We start from the raw sequence: 22,564 nt of genomic DNA, 5'->3' as shown, positions 1-22,564 counted from the left end.
TCACAGACACATTCTGGGGACACCAGAGATTTATTATGACATAATATGGCCACTTTAAGTATGTGTGTTTAGCAACATACTTGGCAGCTGGGCTGATTCTAATGGGGTGTTCACACCACATGCAGAATGCGTAAATAAATCATTCTATTCACGTGAAAATACACGCATGAATATTTTGAGTTTACTCTCTTTATTTGCACGTCAAATTCGTTTAATTTGCTCACAAGATTCACTTCACAGTGGACACAGAATTGAGTCATGAATAAGGGCTTCTGTCTGCCCAGTGACTAGTTTTGTTGCTAAATGGCGTGTAGATTCGTTCGGCGCCGTGTCTGAGTGCACTAGATCCTTTTGGAGGTGCACCCAAGCTCTGTGAGTTCATCAACTCCTCCAGAAACTGACGATGGAAGCTTGTCAGCAGGAGGATTTCCCTCTGGGACTCCATCAACAGGTGCTGTGTCATAATCACGCCCTTACAAGAGCAAGCTCCTGATCGGTTAACACAGCATTAATGTCCGCTAAAGTTCAGATTTTCCAAATCAAGCAATTTGTGCAATATGTACAAAATGCTCAATTCACGCATGAATAGGACGTCTATCCGCGTGTTGGCATATATACACATACAAATTGTAAATATAGCCTAAATTAATCATATTTTCTTATCTAAATTTCACTTAGTAATTCAATAACTTGCTTATTTCAATACTAGATGAATCATTTTTGAAGAATTATTCAGTTATACACATTTAGATGTTGTTTGTCGCCACCTATTGGCATAATGTATTTCCTGCAACCTTCATTTGAAGCGTTAAGTTGCTTTCAAATGGTGATTTTAAGCTTAAACATCAGTGTTCACCTATAAACTTTCATACCAGTACTTTTATTGGATTGTTTGTGACTCGGAAATTATAATAGTGGTTAAAAAGACTAAACATATGCAAATTGCAATCCTTTAGTATAATTATGATTCCCTGGGTTTTGGAAGCAAAATTGTTCTTTTAATTTTATTCATTTAATAATTTTCTTTTCGGCTTAGCTACCCACTGTGCCACCATGCCACCCTTTTAATTTTATTGGAGCTGAATTAAATTTAAAAGGGTAACTGTGCCTGCTTGGCAGTTTGTTGATATACATGTAAAGATCTCCTCTGTCACGTTTAATACACTGTTTTAACCCTCCATTCATCACAGATTTTTGTTATTTTCAGTTTAATGAACTCTTTGCTGCATGGTCCAAATTCCATAATTGAATATAGACAGAAACAGCGCGGCTCAGGCCAGAAAGAGCGAGGGAAAGAGCTGCTTCCGGCACGCGCTCGGATAATGTGTTCCAGACACTTCATCCTGTGTTTGGGAAAACAAGGGTGTTTGTGTTTGCATGGGTCAGGACGAGGGGGCGGGTCACGAAAGCTCAGCTCCATAGAGAAAATGGATCTGAACTGTAGTATAAAAACACACACATGACTGAAAACTGGAGAACAAATTGAGCTTGCAGAATTCTAAGAAAATGGAGAAATGTGAATAAAAAGTCTTCTAGATGTTTGGAAAATCTATGTATTATCTTAGTACCAAAAATAGAATAAATAGAAAGGAAATTAAGAATATAATTCACCCCTAAATGTACATTTATTTACATCCTTTATGTTATTTATTTTACGTCCTTTATGTTGTCCCAAAATGACTTTTTTATATACTTTCTTATAGCAGTAATCCTGAAAATGAAGGATCAACCTGGAGTCAGAGGCCACAAGGGGGTGCAATGGAGGAAAAAATATTTTTACTTTATCAATATTGTATTGCAACAATAATATTAAATACAAAAACTTTAAAAACATAAAATTATAATTGTATTTATTATTTAATATAGTAGAAACATTATTATTAATACATGAAATTATATATACACACACAGTGCTCAGCATAAATGAGTTCACCCCTCACAAATCTCTCATTTAAATTAATATTTTCTATAGGATGCTTTACAATATTATATTTATGCATTTACATTAGATTAGTCAGTACTGAAGCCAAATCTGGAGCTTATCTACCAAAATAACTTAATGTTACAAAAATTAAGAGCCCAAATTTATGTTAGGGAAAAATATTAAATCCATTTTTTTTAAAAAGAGCAAAAATCTAAAGAAAAAAAATATGCATCCAATTTTATTGAAATGTTGTAGTTTGTAATTTTTTGCAATAATTTGCATGAATTTAATTGTATTATCTTTCCATTTCTAAAGATGTTCTGTGACTAAGATATTATTTTAATAAATATATCTGTTTTGTTGAAATGCACCAATATTTATTCACTGAGAAATGGATAAAAACATTCATTTTCAAAAAGGGGTGTACTCTATGCTAAGCACTGTATGTATATTATAAAATGTACAAATGTGCATATACTGTATATTTTATTTTAAATAGGACAAAATACATGAATAATAAATAATATTAATAATAATAATAAATAATAATAATAATAATTATAATAATTATTATTATTATGATAATGAAAAACTATGATGATTTACAACAACTACAACAACGATGATGTAAAATAGGATGAAATATTTAATAATGATCAATATTAATTAGTAATCCATTTAAATCTACATAATGGTTTAAAAATATCTATATAACTATTTTAAAAATTTCAAATGTTCATATACTGTACATTTTATTTTTAAAATAAGATAAAATACAAAACTTAAATAATAATAATAATAATAATAAATAATAATAAGAAATAAATAACAACAAATAATAATTATTTTTATAACAATAATAATATTAACAACAACAACAACAACAACAACAACAACAACAGCACATAATAATAATAATTATATTAACAAAATAATAATAATAATAAAGTAGGATCAAAATATTCAATATTAATTAGTGATCCATTTAAATCTATATACTGTTAAAAAAAATCTATATAAATATTTTTTATAAAAATCAATTGTGCATATACTGTATACTTTATTTTAAATAAGGTAAAATACTCAACTTAAAAAAAAATAATAATAATGTTAAGTAGGTCTGTGATCTATTTAAATCTATAAATATTTATACAAATATAAAAATATCTATAACTATTTTAAAAAACAATATATGTATATGTATATGTATATATATATATATATATATATATATATATATATATATATATATATATATATATATATATATATATATATATATATGTATTATATATATATATATATATATATATATATGTATATATGTATATATGTATATATGTATATATATATGTATATATATATATATATGTATATATATATATATATATATATATGTATATATATATATATATATATATATATATATATATATATATATATATATATATATGTATATATATATATATATATATATATGTATATGTATATATATATATATATATATATGTATATGTATATATATATATATATATGTATATATATATATATATATGTATATATATATATATATATATGTATATGTATATATATATATATATATATATATATATATATATATATATATATATATATATATATATATATATATATATATATATATATGTGTATATACATATATATACATACATATATATACATACATACATATATATATACATACGTATATATATATATATATATATATATATACATACGTATATATATATATATATATATATATACATACATACATACACACACACACACACACATATATATATATATATATATATATATATATATATATATATATATATATATATATATATATATACACACACACACATATACATATACATATGTTTGCGTGGGTTTCCTCCAGGTGTTCTGGTTTTCCCCACAAGTCCAAAAACATGTGGTATAGGTGAATTGGGTAAGCTAAATTGTCTGTAGTGTATGTGTATGAATGAGTGTGTGTGTGGATGTTTCCCAATGATGGGTTGTATCCGCTGTGTAAAACATATGCTGGATAAGTTGGTGGTTCATTCTGCTGTGGCGACCCAGGCTATTAAAGGAACTAAGCAGAAAAGCAAATGAGTAAATTAATGAATTCCACACAAAATCATTAAAAGTGGTCCATACCACTTATTACTGAACATGTTGACATCTGCCCCAGCTCTCCTCTGCAGTAACAATGTCTGACTAATGAATAAATAGTTCATTCAAGTCTTATTTACAACGAATCAGCTGAGATCCCCCCCAAAAAGACACTTCTGAGTGGATACTGTACTTAAATCAAGCAAACAACAACACATACTGTCTCCACAGATACAAAGAGTCAACCTTTGAGCAATAACATTAAAGCAGAAGTCCACTATATGAAACTCTATCGATGCTCTTACAGTTCGCACACCAAGACAGCTGTGATTTATTATGACCATTGAGGCATAAAACTGTCCCACCATGGCCATGAAATACCCATATTTACCCATTTACTACAGCAGGCACAAGTCAAATACATCCACTTACTGGCTCTGTGGTCCAGACACAATTATCAAGCAGGGCATGTTAACTTTTCACAGGATGTTATGTGCCAGTCAAAAGTGCTGACTCATGACTGTGTTCATAGTAAACACCACGTGTTGTGCACGCTAAAATGTCTATATTTATACCAGAGCACATTTAGATTAGAATCAGGCTTCAATATGGTTGCAATACAAGCTGACTTGGGTTTTTTTCTCTTAACAGACTCTCTTGATAGACTGATAGCTTTGAATTTAAAACTGGCACGCAAGCTACAATTACAAATGGCTCGGTGTGACTAAAATAACTCAAGATGTGCATTTAAAAATAAAAACGTTTTTTTTAAAAAGCACAAGATCACAAATCTCACAGATCACAAATCTCAGTTCGGATCGCACTGCGGTTTCTGAGTCACGGATCGAACCATTTTTCGGATCAGCAAAAAAGAGAGGAGACAAAGGTCAATTGCTTTCCATTTATACAAAAATATTACTGCAAAAACCATTGGTTTAAACAAAAAGAACACTGAACCTGTAATTTTAATACATATAAAAATCAAGAAAGAACCAGATAAAAATATTCAATACGAAAAATGACAATTGCTACTGCTGCTGATAATGCTAAATATGGAAATCTAACAACTTATACAACATCTTATGTATATTTCCAATTAATGATTCAACAATTCACACACAAAACTTCATGTTTGATTATTGGTGGATCTTTTTTGAAAACCTATTCAGTGACATAATTTTGATGGTTGTTTGTCGCCACCTATTGGTTAAACAATGTAATTACTACACCATTCACCAGTGTCAAGTTCCATCAAATGGTGATTTTAATCTTTACCATAAACATCAGTATTTGAACTATAAACTGTTCTCCCAGTGCTTCTGTCTTATTTGATTGTTTGTAACTAACAAAGTGTAAAATCTGAATCTCTCTCGATCAAAAGCAGATTTGAATGCAGCGCTTCGAAGGATTAATAAACATGCAAATCAGTATCATTCATGTTGCATGGGTTTGAATTGAGATCATGATCTTTAAATGTTTAATTGTGCAGCTTTACACTAAATGTATCAATGCCGGCTAAACAAACAGTGACAAAAAAACAGCTTTAATTAATAACCTAAGAAAGCATTTAGGTAGGTCCCTCCACTTTTTTGTCATCATTATATTTTACAGGTAAGCCGAAATGATTTCATACACTTGATTTAAATGATGCAGGAGGCAATCTCTCTGCAATTGTTATAAATGTTGGATTAACCTACAAGTTCAAAAAAGTTATTAATCTGCAGGTCACATGTGTTCCGAACTGTGGGTTGTGATCTGTACGGTTACACCCCTAATAATAATAATAATAATAATAATAATAATAATAATAATAATGCAAGTATACTCTTTCAAAGAACAGGAAATATTTTATTTTAAACAATATGTAGGCATTGAAACAAGAGCTCAAAATATGTCCTAAACAAATAAATTATACACTAGGAGTAGAGGATAAAGTCCAGTCGGCTGTTATCGCAGAATAAACCTCAACAGGTTTATCGACATCCCAATGTTGAAAAAACATTGGGATGTCAATACTATTTGCTACGAAACGTAAAATGAAAATGAATAAATGAATGAATGAATAAATGAACATCTCATAAAGAGTAGAGGTGTAAGATGAGATAGACTCCGTACTGCTAATAATATCTCTGAATTCAAATCCTTACTTAAAACCCACTTATTTTCTGAATGCTTCACTTCTGACCTGCCAAACTGACCACGTTTTCTGATCCACCTGCACTCTGCTTATCTGTCTCTTAGGTCTTGTTTTTGTATTTCCAGTTTGTTATATTTGACTTTCTCTATGTTTGTGTATCTTTTATCTGCTTATACTTTCTCTTTTTGTTGCATTCTTTGTAAAGTGTCCTTGAGCTCTGGAAAGACACTATATAAATAAAAATTATTATTATTATTATTATTATTATTAGATAAGATGAGATGAGATGAAGATGGCGCCAAACAGTCAAAAACAGCAGCATGACAGACAAATATATTGTATAAACATGGATTGTAAATGTTTTTACTGGCCGTGAAGATGATTCGAAGTACCACAAGCTCATGTTATTTAGCGGTTGCTATCTGGGAATAACAAACATATCATAAAATGTTGCAACTGACCAATCAGAATCAAGTATTTTAGAAAGATGTGTAATAATAAATGTTAGCAGACAAATTCAAGTCAGCATGGTTGACTAAAACGTTGTGACATTATGTAAACATTTATCTAATAACTATAATTAATATGAGTTGCAACACCAAACATGTATTGCGACCTTAAAAATGATAATTTTCTTTTATTGTGTTTTAAGTCATATTGACTATAGCAACAGAATTAATTTTTTTCTTCATTCAAATGAGTAGAAGATTGGACCCAGAAATATTATATTTATTATTAATATATTATTATTGTTTAAAAAAGGTCATTGTAATTGACTACGTAAAATCCGTTTAGATTAGTGCATCAGTCAAAACTTAACAAGTGGACTTCATTAGCATGAGAGTGCGAAACTACACAAATAGTGCTTCCTGTGGGATTGACATGACACCATAGAGACCGTGAAGTGTTTTAGAGACAAAACATGGAAAGAGAGGAAGCGGCAGCAAACAAATTGTTGAAGTGAGAGAGCAGAGTAACATTCAGCCCACTACAGCATCACCTGAAACACACTTGCCTGATTCTATTCCAGGATACAGCAGGACAAAATCAAGCCCTGCACAACACATTCATTCTTAATAGCAGCATTAAAACCCTCCACACATTCTGCAGTGTGTAGACTGCTATTGTTCAGCGAGCTTCCTTTAATAACTCAAGCATGAACAAGTGTTTTTCTGTACCCTTCCCGTTTCTTCTCTTCTTTTTAGTGGACACATACATCAGTTTCACATATAAGTAATCAGTGGGGAAACTGGCTAATAGGAACCAGATTGATTGGTTGAATCACACAGAGACCTCTGGCTTTCTTAAAGAAGATTTTTTTTTTACTTTTTGAAATGAAGACAAATAATTCAACTGTTAACTGTATACTAGTTAACTGCAATCTATCTATCTATCTATCTATCTATCTATCTATCTATCTATCTATCTATCTATCTATCTATCTATCTATCTATCTATCTATCTATCTATCTATCTATCTATCTATCTATCTATCTATCTATCTATCTATCTATCTATCTATCTATCTATCTATCTGTGTCTCTCTATCTATCTATCTATCTATCTATCTATCTATCTATCTATCTATCTATCTATCTATCTATCTATCTATCTATCTATCTATCTATCTATCTATCTATCTGTGTCTCTCTATCTATCTATCTATCTATCTATCTATCTATCTATCTATCTATCTATCTATCTATCTATCTATCTATCTGTGTCTCTCTCTCTATCTATCTATCTATCTATCTATCTATCTATCTATCTATCTATCTATCTATCTATCTATCTATCTATCTATCTATCTATCTATCTATCTATCTATCTATCTATCTATCTATCTATCTGTGTCTCTCTATCTATCTATCTGTGTCTCTCTATCTATCTATCTATCTATCTATCTATCTATCTATCTATCTATCTATCTATCTATCTATCTATCTATCTATCTATCTATCTATCTATCTGTCTATCTGTCTATCTGTCTATCTATCTATCTATCTATCTATCTATCTATCTATCTGTGTCTCTCTATCTATCTATCTATCTATCTATCTATCTATCTATCTATCTATCTATCTATCTATCTATCTATCTATCTATCTATCTATCTATCTATCTATCTATCTATCTATCTATCTATCTATCTATCTATCTATCTATCTATCTATCTATCTGTCTCTCTATCTATCTGTGTCTCTCTATCTATCTATCTATCTATCTATCTATCTATCTATCTATCTATCTATCTATCTATCTATCTATCTATCTATCTATCTATCTATCTATCTATCTATCTATCTATCTATCTATCTGTATCTATCTATCTATCTATCTATCTATCTATCTATCTATCTATCTATCTATCTATCTATCTATCTATCTATCTATCTATCTATCTATGTCTCTCTATCTGTGTCTCTCTATCTGTGTCTCTCTATCTGTGTCTCTGGCATATGTTTTATGCAGCGGAAGCCCTTGCATTTTAAAATTTATTTAAAATTAATTATTTAATTTATTTATTTATTTATTTATTTATTTATTCATTTTATTTTTTGATTAATATGAAATTTTATTGAACTAAAACTGCCAGTTGGTGGCAAAATGAGTCAAATGAGTTATTTACTGTATTCATCCAAAAAAAAGAGAAACACCGCTGTGTGCGGCCCTACAAAGGCAAACTGCAGTAACTATGAACACACTAAAACTGAGAAAAACACCTGTAAAGTTGTTAAACCGGGCAGTCAAACTTATGGATAAATGAGTGGTTTTGGTGCTCTGAAATTGGACAAAATTGAACCAGAAGAAAACATAAAAGAGCAAAAGCCCATTTTACACCAAAACTCAATTTTGACAAAATGTGTCATTAATAACTGCAGTTTGCCTTTGAATGACAGTATAGGATTATAGCCATCATTTTTGTGAGCAAAACAGACAATAATGTCAATAATTAAAAAAATATTAGCCTCTTATAAGCCTTGAAATTTCAATGACACATAGATATATTTATATTTATAAATAATAATTAATTATTTATAAATTATTATTCAGCACAATTAGGCATTAATTTTCTTAAATTATTATTTTTTTTATAATAAAACAGTTTATGAACGGTATTTACCAACCTGATCTTGGGAAAAAGTAACTAATGTATGAATTTATAACAAAATGTATACAATTAAATTTATTCATATGAACTGGGCAACACTGGATCTGTCAAAATATATTTTTTACTATTATGACAAATTATTATTATTATTACATTTTAGATTACTTTTATTTCAATAATTGCTTGGTCACATGTTCTCTCCTTGAATGGTTGACAACTTGAAAAAAAAATATAGGTTTTACAAGAAACTAAACATTACCTTTAATCCACAACCTTTGAGAACAGTCAGAATTCACTGAAAGTATGTTGCATGTGCAATGTTTACATTTCATAACTGTGTCCATTTGCATTTATGGTATTGACATTAACAAGACAAGAGTTTTAATTTAGAATATATTTAAATATGATATTACTGTCAAAAAAGCAACAAACTGGCACATGGAGTAGAGTTTTGGTGGTGGTTTTGACTAAATCTGAATTTTTGGGGGGAATTATTAAGATAAAAAAAAAAAAATAAAACAAAAAAAAAAAAAAAAAAAATCACTGAATATGTTTTGTGCAATGATTAATGATCCACAATTAAAAAATTAATCTTAGCGATTATAAAAATGAAACCTTGTAAACAGTAGTCAACGCATAAGTCATAATAAAACCTAGGTAAAATTTAAAATATATTCCAGTACTGTATTAACTAAATATAAATAACTTAAAATGAATACTAAAATATACATTTTAAATGTTGCAAGTGAGTACAGGCATCACAACATTTTAAATTCCAATGCAAAAAAATTTATTTTAATTCAAAAACATCTAATAAGGACTACACAGTCTTACGATAATATATAAGTGCTTTTAATGATTAACTTTATATGTGAGCAGAGCACTAGATGAAAGGAAGAATAATCTAGATTCAAAAATAAAACACGCACAGAGAATTAAACATCCAATATTGGCTGCAGCTTGAACAGCAGAGGATGGTGCTAACAGTGCCAAGGTCATGGGTTTAGTAACCTGGAAATGAACGAACATGATATTTTGGACACCACAAATGCACTGCAAGTTGCTTCGGATAAAAGCATCTGCCAAACAGATAAATGTAAACTTTGATTACATAAAATAAATGACTATTATTTTATATAATCACATATTTTAGCTGCATGAACATAATAATAACAATAAAGATAAATAAATACAAACAACAATTAACAAAAAAATAAACTAATAATAATAATAATAATAATAAAAAATATAACTTTTAAAATAGTAATAACAAATAATAATAATTGATCAACTTAAAAATAATAATAATTAAAAATACAACAACTAATAATAATAATAATAATAATAATAATATAAAAATAATAATAATAATAATAATAATAATAATAATTTAAATAATAAATAAATAATAATAATAATAATAATAATAATAATAATAATAATAATAATAATAACATAAAAACAATAATAATATTAAATAATAATAAATAATATAAATAATAATATAATAATTTTAAATAATAAATAAATAAACAAACAAATAAATAATAATTATTATTATTAATAATAATAATAATCGATCAACTTAAAAAATAAATATATAATAATAATAATAATAATAATAATAATAATAATAGATCAACTTAAAAATAATAATAAATATACAAATAATAATAATAAATAAACAAACAAACAAATAAATAATAATAATAATAATAATAATAATAATAATAATAGTAATAATAATAATAATAATAATAATAGTAATAATAATAATAATAATAATAATAATAATAATAATAATAATAATAATAATAATAATAATAATAATAATAATAACCAGAGAATAATAATAAGACCATGCAAAAAACAAACATTGATTTGTGAAATAGAAACAGAAGAAAAGGCGTTCTGGCAAATGAAATAACGCAATAACATACACACTCTAATTTAAAGAAAGGGCAGAGATCCAAAGCAGCAGGACATCTCGAGCTGGCCATATGTTTTCTGTCTCTAATCATCTAATGGGATGTCCTTTGAGGTTTTAGTCTTCTTAAATTAGGACCATGTGCGTGAGGACAACATTGCGTCTGCTGAGCAAGTCTTTTGAAATCAATATTATTTGCAGCTTGTGCCTAATCTTTCCTGACATGAACTGAAATGATGCATCGCCTTCATAACAATGCAATTTTACTCCTCTACCAGTATTCGGTGACAAAACATCATTAACATTCGAAACATTTGTAATCAGTGAGTTCTCAACTGTAAAAGCACCATTTATGGAAGATCTGAAAACATCTTCAGAATCTAGTTAAGCGCATTATACTAATGAGCTCACAATAAAAAGGCTCCAAATCTGTGTCTTTCTGTGTCACTCTCTCTCGCTTTCTATCCCTGACAACACAGGCAATTCTGAGTGAATGTTTCCGATACTGTGTTGTCATAAGCCTTGTTACCTCCCTTGAACTGCCTTTAGGGCCAAGGCAGCTTTCAAGACTAAATGTGGCAGCAGATGTCAGTCAACAGAAGAATTTTCGTTTTCTTTTTTTCTATTGCAAGACCTTCACATAACATTGAGTCACAGGAGTTTCATTTTGCTCCAAAAATCTTTTATCATTTTACACAATATTTGTTTGGTTTGTTTAAAAGCGAAAAGGGAATCTGCAGTCTGTGCAGTCACTAGTATGATTCATATGACTGAGCATATCTTCATGACTTTTCTTATGCAATGTAATGTGTATTTATACAGCGCCAGGGGCGTAGCAACCAGGGGGGACGAGGGGGTGATGGATCCGTCCCCTCACTTTTAGAGACAGACCATTTAGAAACATGTGATTAATAATTATATGAACATATGATCTCATACAGCCGTCCCCCCACTTTTAAAATGTCCGCTACGCCCCTGCACAGCGCATTTACTGTGCAAAGCACTTCGCCATCATGGGGAGGGGGAGGGGGGGTGTTGCTGTCTCTCCACACCACCACCAGTGGGCAGCATCCACTTGGATAATGCGACGGCTGCCACAAGACTACGACGCCAGTGCGCTCACCACACACCAGCTATTGGTGGAGGGGAGAGGGTGATAGAGGCAATTTGGTGGATAGGAATGATTGGGAGGCCATGATAGGTAAGGGCCGATGAAGGAAATTTGGCCATGACATCAGGGTTACACCCCTACTCTTTACGAGAAGTGCCATGGGATTTTAATTGATGACCACAGAGTGTCAGGATCTCAGTTTAACGTCTTCAAAAAATGATGCTCACTGACATTATGGTGTCCCCTTCAGTATACTGGGGTATTAGGACTCCCAAAGAGCGCATGTTGAGTGCCCCTTGCTAGCCTCACTAACACCACTTCAGCAATCTAGTTTTCCCATGTCAGTGCAGAAATTTCTCAAAGACCTAAGTATCGATGACAAAATTGTACATATCGAGCAGTACTGCATCCATCTTTCTCCAAAAAAATATTTGTTTTTAAATACTTGTAAGACATTCCATCACATCCAAACACATGTTTTGGATTAATTCTCAGCAAAATCCTGTGCAGCTCTGTTGTGCGTGATAGACACACTCCCATGCTCACCCTGGTAACACATAATTTTCCAGGTGAAGCACCCCTAATAGGATTTCCAACCTTAGTTACATAACCAAGAGCCAAGCTTGACTTTTGCAAAACTAGTTACGACCTGTAAGTACGATTTTTGGAAAAGAAATACTCTGTGTTGTCAAAATAATTTTTTGAAACCTCAACATCAACATCAAAACAATATCAAAAGACATGTCAACAAACTATTGAAAGAAGCTAATCAATTTGATGTCAGTTGAAAACCTTGATGGCGAAATCACAAAACTGGCGTAAAAAAAAAAAAACAACATCAAAAATTTATTACAGGACTGTTTTGTAATAAGTATTTGTGTTTTCAACTCAAATGTTTGATGTTGTTTTTATATTAAGGTAATTTACATAAATTTAGAGATACAAAGCCCAGTGTAAATGTTTATTTGGAATTAAAGTTGAAAGGGAATAAATGTGTGGATATCAAATAGACGTCAATGTCAATTTGATGATGTTTTGACACCAAGGTACCTACTGGGATGCTTGAACACAAGAGTCCTTTAACTCCTAGGAGTGTAAAATAACCTCTGAATGCATGAAATAGCATTAGACCACCCCTTTAAATGCACTGACCCTGAAAAGACCAAAGTTCATACCTGTACATTTTCCCGTAGGTCTGTTGCTTCCCGTAGTGGCTGGGTGGACGCCCTGAAGAGCTCATCTACCACTTTGATCCCTGTGGTCTTAGTGGAGGTGTATTCCCTTGCTTTTCGGCCCTTTCTCACAGAGAGGCCCCTCTTATGGGCCTTGCCCCCACCTCGTCGGTTTGTAATAGCAACATGAACGAACAGCGTGGTGTTGGGCAAAAACTCCCCTGTAAGTGACTGCAGTGGTACATGCCGGTAACCGGGAAGCAGGCACTCAAAAGGAATCGTGTACTGGCCAATAAATTCATCGCCAATGTAGTCGTCATCAAGGACAACAAAACGCAAAACAGCTAGTTCAGGGAGGTTGATCTGGAACTCAAAGCTTTCATCAAATATTGGATTGTCACCATTTTGTGAGACAGTTTTTGTGCGTTGTTCTGCGCAGTCTGCAGGGATTCCATGGATCTCCACATAGATGTATGGCTCTACCACGTCTCCTTTAGCAGCAGAGCCTCGAGGCTTTGGTAAGTTTTGACCGCTGATCACCTTAATGTGAAGGAGCTGTGCTGAGACTCCAGGTAGCGAGTCACGAGCGTTGGCACTGAAATAGGACACCTCTTCACGCATTATAGCAGGACGCAGGACATAGCCACAGTTGCCATTTTGCCTAAACCAGCCAAGGTTCAAATCCATCATCAAACCTGGAGTTTGGTAATTCATAGCCACAATTTGGCAACCACACTTCCAGAAGTCCTGCGGATTCATGTTGCTAGCATCAATGCGCATGGGTGTAGGGTACACCCGTGACAGAAACCGCTTATTGTAAGAGACGAAGTCCTCTGGAAACTCATTGGCAAAGCGGTTGGCGTCAACCTCATTAAAGGAGCAAATCTCCCAATGCTTCTGTTCACGTTTTGACATCTCAAAGTCACGAAACTGAACAGACTTACAAAGGGTGACTAAGTCAGAAAGTTCCCTGCAGAGTTGTAATCGTTTGCAGCCAATCCCGTTAAGGTGATCCTTATCATCTACACCCATCATTCTCCTGGACATCTCAAAACCTTCTTCTTCATCTGTGACCTCTCCTTCAGAGTCTTGTGAATCTGTTGGCAAGCGCTTCCCTTTGATGAGTACCTTTCCCTTAAGTTTCTCAGGGGAAGGGTAAATAGTGGTCTTCCAGATTGGGAGACTCAATGTGCAGTTTGTCCCCTAGAATCTTCTTCAGATGTTGAGCCATGACTCTCTGCTGGGGAACACTACAATGTGTGACAAGACAGAGGATTAGTGGATACTCTGAACTCTCAAAGGCATACTGGTTAATGACATCAAGAACTTTACAAAAGGCCAGCTGGGAGGCAACGGAGCTTCCAACATAGACCACAGGCTCACAGTCAGGGCCGTCCCAGACTACAACCTCTAGGCTTCGACAACCCATACGCAGTGCTCGAACGTAGCTGCTGAGGTCAGAAGAGCCCCAGTAGTGATCTTCTAAAAGCGAGGCATTGTGAGAAGAGTTGATGTAGTAGTGTGAAAGGGGCTGCGTCATATCCTGACAAACATGCTTGTGCTGCGGGTCAAAAATGTGGCACTCGGATGACAGGAGGTAGTGTGTGAAGCCATCTATGGACAAGTAGCCATTATTACGTCCTTCAGCAGAGGGTTCATACTTATGCACAATCTCCCGACACATTTCCTCTGTGACACCCTCCACTCCCTGCTCCACCTCAACAAAGATCATCAAGTCTTTAGAGTCCAGGTACTCTTTGTTGCTGGAAAACTGCACCAGCAGGAAAAAGATCTCGGAGCGTGTGCACAGTTCACAGTATGCCTCTACAAATGTGTCTAAATCGATGCCTTCACCATAGCAGTCCTTGGCCTTCTGTAGCTCTTTGAACTTCAGTTCGATGCGGGACTCTCTCATGCCAGGATTGAGACCCTTTATGATTTGGGTGGCCCGGAATAGATCAATGTGTCCTTGCCTTTCTGGATCAGCTAGCTCAAACACAGACCCAATCCATGACGTTCTTACACTAGGTTGACTGGGTTCGGCTACACCCACCATATGCCTCCCATATGAGACCAGGTACCGCAGTCCCATCACCCAGGTGCTAACCACATCTGCAGTGCTTGCAACCAGATCAAGGGATTCATAGTTGTCTCCATATATAATCGAGAATGCACACTCCTCTGGGAACTGATCCGAGAGTCCGTTGCTGCGTAGGACAGGTGTTTTCTTTCCCAATCGAACTTCTTTGATGCTCTTTATCTCAAGCTTGGCCTTCTCCGAGTCTTTTTTTGATGGTTCCCAGCGGAGCCAGCGCATGTCAGGATCCAACAGGAAGTAACGATTGTACATGCGAGAATTAGATCGGACTTTCTTCATCTCACAACCTTCCATCATGAAGGCCATGCAGGCAGCTGTGCTGTTCATCTTGCGGTCACTTGGCATGGAGCTGAATGAGACGGTCTTCTTCCTCGACTGCCTCTGTTTTGAGCCATCCTAAAGAAAGAGCATAAAAAAGGCTGGTTAGTATAGTGGACATACACATTACAAAATCAAACCTTACATCAAAGTCTCTTTTAAAGAAAGTCTGTTTACTCTGCAGCCATATTTGCAACCTCTCCAGGCAAGTATTTTGGGTATACAAAATCCAAGTTCTATCTACATGTATGTGAAAATTATAAAATATAAAAAACTGCTTGAAGTTAAATGTAAAATCAGCAACAATTTCACATGAACTGTCATCAAAATGTTGTTTCCAACACTCAAGCAGTGACTATTTATGGTGAACCAGTCACGTGTCAACCAGTCAACGTGCAAAACTGAGCTTCTAGTGACTGCTGCAATGATGTGATGACTTTAATGTTAATTAGTGATGCTCAACCCTGTTCCTAGAGATCTCCCTTCCTGTAGAGTTCAGCTCCAACCCTGATCAAACACACTTGAAACAATTAATTAGGACCTGAACAGCACTTGATAATTACAGGTAGGTGTGTTTGATATGGGTTGCAACTGAATTCTAAAGTAAGGTAAATTCCCAGGGAACAGGGTTGGTCATCCCTGACTTTGAAGAACTTAGGCCCAATCCTAATTCTATTTTTGTACCTCTTCCCCTTGGCCCTTGAAACAGAGTGTGAAGGGGAAGGCCTTCAAAATTTACCCCCAAGTAATGGGACACCACTACAGCACCTGCACACGTCATCATATGTCATCGCGCTCTCTTGTTTCATATGAGATCGACAATCGCGTCTGCTGTAGTTTTTCCAGTTGCATTGTTTTTTGGCGTCTATATCACTGAAGGTATATAACATGTTATAATAACAATATAATGTGGCAATAAGATCATAACTGTACTGTGTATTTACACCATAGCCATATTCATCTGAGTAAACACACAAAAACAACATTAACATTTTACCAGACAATGTAAAAAGGCCACTAGACTTTTCTGACAGTATATTCGAGTGTCATCGAGTGATAGAATGTAGCTGGTGTATTCTAGGAAATATTCTTACACCTTGGTTTCGAGTGTGGTTCTGAAAAATCTCAGTTTCGAGGGGTATCTAGCCCTTCATCTTCGCCCTACATCTTCAAGCTACAGAGAATTGGAACTACTCCTCGTTTTGCTCGTTTACGTGAAGGGGTAGGGGTGTCCCAATTCTCTGTAGCTTGAAGGTGTAGGGCGAAGAGTAAGGGCTAGATATCCCTCGAAACTGAGATTTTTCAGAAGGACTATGGGGTAGCATTGGGATTGGGCCTTATTCCACCACGTTGTATGTTTCAGTTTCTTCTATTCAAAGCATCATGAGTGGTCTGACTTGAACTTCTGTAGTCTTTCTTCACATATAATGCTTTCCAATGAAGTTTGTCAAACCTATGGAACATGTATTCAAAAACTGTATCAACATCTGGTATAGTGATGTCAGTATTAGTATTTTGCTACTAGTTGCTAACCAAGGCTTAGTAAAATAAATGATAGGAAAAAAACGTAAACTGAAATAATTAGTTTAGAACTGAATAACTGCAAAAAGATTGAGATTTCGTAAGGCCCCACCATGCCCTTCAACACTGCATGTGTAACAAACACCAGCTAGGGCGAGCTGTGCATGTTAACCTCACTCCCTTGATCTCACGGGGTGCACTGACAACAGATGCTAGATGCTGAGGTCTTTGACATTCTTGTTAATGCGCCTGATCACATACCTGCTGGTTAGATCCCGCTTGGAGCGGGTCAGTGTAGGAGGGGTTACCCATCCATTACACCACTACATAGAGCAAGGGAATCACAAATGTTGACTTTTCCAGGAAAGATTCAGACAGATAACGACATGTAGACAGTACTAATCCCTAAAGGGGAAGTCAGGTGCAAATCTGTGACAACCAGCTATAATATGATCAATTTACCAATATATATATATACTTCAAGGCAAACAGAGTAAATGTTACTAGTGAATGCACTTACACGCATAAGAAAAGCTTATGTAAATAAATAAAGCTATGAAATAAAAGGAAACTAATATAAAACCCCATCTTGAAACCACCTCAGCTTTAGGAAACCTAAAGCACACAGCTCAATGCAATCTATCACACAGCAATCAATATAAAACAGAAAGGAAAGAGCAGCCAATAGCAGATGAGCCACCTGGATCAAGCTTTTAACATATAACCTCTGATAACGAACATTGAGTGCTCTGTTTTAAGAAAACAGCTACACCTACACACAGCGCAAGTCATACTTTAAGTAAAGACAGATTGTAGTGATATTTTTCCAAGATACAAAGTTGGTCCCTTCGGCTTTAACAAAACCTTTAAAGTTTCTTCGCAGATGTTAAAATCAAACACTACTAATCTGAAACCAGCGAAAGCAGCATGCATACACAGAAGATCAGACATATGAATACGTTCACTGCCAGAGAAAACATCCAAAAAGATCTGATTACTCCATCTAAATATGAACTCCTGCTCTGGAGTCTTTCCAAGTCAAAGCGCATGCAGAGACAAATACCAGGGGAGTCTTCAGCCGGATCAAAACCGTATCAAGCACATTTCGCATCAACACACCTTCTGATGAAGAGGCCTGCTATGACAGCTGAGCTTTATGTATGCTAGACATACATAACAAAAGCATACGCACTGCCAAATACACAATAAAGTCAAAGCCTTGAGCAATTTAGTATACCTTCGCTACTAGTTTAGAAAGAAGCATCTAAAGGCTTGTGTAGTGTTTCAAGAATGGCTTTTCAGTGCCAGCGGCTCTGCAGCACAAAAACAAAGAAGTTTTACATTAGAATTTAATGTTAATTTGCAGCCATGTGCACACTCTGACAGGTCAAATCGCAAATTTAGCGCTTTAAAGCGCACTATAAATAAATTTATTAATATTATTATTATTATTATTATTATAAGTCTGCTGCTGAAATTTTGTATAATATTTCCAAAGCATGTTAAATATGTAAAAATATGTGATATATCAAGATCATTTAAACATCAATAAAAAAAAAAAAAAAAAAAAAAACAGCAAATGAGAAATAAATTACATAAATGAATAAAAACATCTATGGAACAAAAATCTCTAAAAAGTATAATAATTACAAGAAAAAAAGTCTAGATTATTTAAAACGAGTTATTTAACCATTTCTAACGGTGTACATATATTTTGCAGCCAGTTTAGATGTAATTTCGTCCTTTCTAAGTAAAGAATTATTATATAATGTTTCTCTCAGCTATGCGGCTGTGCATGCAATGTCAACTGCGAAGCCAAGCGAAAGTAAATCAGGCTTAAAATAAAAATGACGACGGCTTAGAAAGCAAAACCAAAAGCTGAACCCTGGACATTTTAGAAGATTTAGAAACCTCATAAGGATGCATTGTTAAGTCCCAAAAAGGCGCATCTCTGTGGGTCTATGCAGAGCACGTGAGCTTGTCTGTGGGAGTGTTGACAGTTCTTGCGCACCCACAATGAGAAGTAGGAAATGTGTGGGGTGAGAGGAGATTATCCATTAGTTAATCAATCGTGGATGTTTGTCTATTGGGCGAAGTCCCAAATAGATACAAAAAAGTGTAAAAGGATGATAATAATAATAAAAAAATATATATATCATCAAATATACTTGGGCAGCTGTTAATATACCTGGGCGCCCACCCAAGTAAAGTCTATGTGTGGTCTATGTGTATACAACTATAGCGATAATCCCCCCACTTTAACCAGTACCACACTGCAGTGGAAATGCAAACCATGCCAAGCTAAAACTGAAGTCGTGCCATGTAAAATCAGCTTTGCAGAAACAAAAATCTACTTTCTCATATAGACACATGCATGTAAGTACCAGATATCAATGTGTAGGTCACTATTGACATTAGTCATTACCAATGTTGGGCAAAGTTACTTTTGAAAGTAATCCATTACAATATTGGAGTTACTCCCTCAAAAAGTAAGTTATTTCATAACTTAGATACTGGTTATGGTAACGAGTAGGGCCAGACAAAATCTGTTTTGCTATTTCTACTGAGAATTATGCAAAAAAAATCTGCGGATTCATGCGTATTTTAGGAGTATCATAACTAATAACTTAATTTATGAAATAAAAATAATATTTTTTAAAACTTTTATTTAATGTTTACAATGCAAATCTAGTTAGATACTTTGTTTACCAAATAAGTGTAAGTCTCTTATATATTCACTGAAAAGAAAATATGACTTTACAAACTGTATTGTACATAAATCATATGACTATTTTAATATTACTATTATTATATAACAATAAAATTAGTGAAATGAGTTAAAAAACTGAATTAATATACATTTACACACATTTACACAAGTAAATACGTAGACTCGATGAGATAAAAATGGTGAAAATCTGTGGATTTCTGCACGCACAGATTCAGTGTAGGCCTAGTCATTACCAATGTAGGTAGGGCTACACGATATTGGAAAAATATGATATTGCAATATTTTATTTTTCTGCGATATATATTGCAATACGGATACAGTTTGACCAGATGGTCTGAATAGTTCCATTTAATGTTTTTCTGGAGTTATAGTATTCAGGTACAAAAAAATGACTCATCACAATGCAAAAAAAAAAATGGTTTTCTTTCTTAGAGTGTTTGTCTTGTTTTAAGTCCAAATAACAGAAAAATGTTAAAATCAAGTAAAAATATTTTGTTTTTACTTTCAGAAGCAATAGGTCAAAATTAAATTCAACTTTAAACAGTAAAATAACACACACACAAACAGACAAACACACCTGCCAACTCAACATCTGCCAATGGGTTGAATAAAATAATCTTGTTTTCGGTTAAAAATTTCTATTTTTTTGGACTAGAACCAAGACAGAAATTCTTTAATATAATTCAGACTCTACATTGCATATCCTGTGATGTGATTATTGCGAATGTGCACATTGCGATTTCGATGCTGAAACGTTATGTATTGTGCAGCCCTAATTCAATTCAATTCATGTTTATTTCTGTAGCGCTTTTACAATGTAGATTGTGTCAAAGCAGCTTAACATAGAAGTTCTAGTAAATTGAAACTGTGTCAGTCCAGTTTTCAGCATTTAAGTTCAGTTCAGTTTAGTTCAGTTCAGTTTGGTTTAATTATCACTGCCGAAAGTCCAAACACTGAAGAGCAAATCCATCGATGTGCAGCTCCACAAGGCCCAAACCATGCAAGCCAGTGGCGTTACTTTTGAAAGTAATAATTACAATATTAAGTTACACCCCAAAAAAGTAACTAATTGCATTACTTAGTTACTTTTTATGGTAAGTAATGAGTTACGTTACTTTTGCGTAGCGTACGTTTACTCGCTACTTAGAAAAGTAATATTAATACGTAACGCAATGGTTCTAATTAACAATCATTAATCCTTTTTATAATTAAACTAGCTTATTTACAGTGAAAAATCTGACATGTTTTTTAAAGATTAACACAGATTGATCATAGGAATTTGGGATAATTGACATCCCTAATTGTCACACAAAAACACACAAACATATTTACTCTCCATGTGGTTCCAACCATTTATAAGTTTCTTTCTTCTGTACATATTACAAAAGTAGATATTTTGAAAAATGTTCGAAACCACTAACTTTCATTATAGGAAAAACAGATAATATGGAAGTCAATGGTTGCAGGTTTCCAGCATTTTTCAAAATACCTTCTTTTGGTTCAACAGAAGAACTCAAAGGTTTGAAACAAATAAACGGGACAGTAAATGATGACAGAATTTCCATTTATGGCTGAACTATCTCTATGAGAAGTTATTTTAAGTAATATGTTGTGAGGGCGACACGGTCACCTCACAGCAAGAAGGTCGCTGGTTCGAGTCCAGGCTGTCAAAAGACATGCGCTATAGGTGAACTGAATAAACCAAATTGGCCATAATGTGTGTGTGCGAATGAGTGTGTATGGGTGTTTCCCAGTACTGGGTTACGGCTGGAAGGGTATTCGCTGTGTAAAACATATGCTGGATAAGTTGGCGGTTCATTCCACAGTGGCGACCCCTGATGAATAAAGGGACTAAGCTGAAGGAATGAATGAATGAATGAATGTTTGTGTGAGTGTGTTTACAGTACATTCAATCCGGTTTGTAATGACCTGTGAAAGAGACCTGATGAGATGAGCAAAACAAATTGGAAAAAAGGCATCATTCTCTCCTGTCACCAGGCGACTTAGTATTCAATTTCATTTCCTGGAAAATTCCGGAGCTTATTTGGGCACTTGGATTATTTGGGCATCGCTGCACAGGAAGTCATTTCAGCAAGCTATCGGTGTGCGTGCTATTGGGATTCGTGAGGGTCGTCTGCACATTAGCCTTGTTTCATAACACAGCTGTGTTTGCTCTGAACTGCTGAAGGGTGTCTGCATTCAGACTGAGCAAGAATGACATTGTCAGCACACGTCTGAATGAGTCTTCGTGTGATGAGGAATAACTGAGAGGAAAAAAACCCACACACACACACGTAGAGGATGAGGGTTAGAGGGCACCAGGTTGACAGAGAATGATTGTGTCGCGACCTTTGTCAGAGCAAAGAGAAGCAGA

At 33.8% G+C, this 22,564-nt stretch overlaps 1 protein-coding gene across 1 annotated transcript in view; it reads right to left on the bottom strand.

Annotated features, from left to right (window-relative positions):
- plcl5 (phospholipase C like 5) overlaps positions 1-22,564 on the bottom strand; it is a 174,505-nt gene that overhangs the window by 53,381 nt on the left and 98,560 nt on the right. The window contains 2 exon segments of the mRNA XM_056453253.1: positions 13,526-14,677; positions 14,679-16,016. Coding sequence (XP_056309228.1) covers positions 13,526-14,677; positions 14,679-16,016 — 2,490 coding nt within the window.

The sequence above is a fragment of the Danio aesculapii genome, chromosome 3 (assembly GCF_903798145.1).
Source record: "Danio aesculapii chromosome 3, fDanAes4.1, whole genome shotgun sequence".
Lineage (NCBI taxonomy): Eukaryota > Metazoa > Chordata > Actinopteri > Cypriniformes > Danionidae > Danio > Danio aesculapii.
The sequence above is the reverse complement of the archived record's forward strand: the minus strand, read 5'-3'. Positions and strand labels throughout refer to the sequence as shown.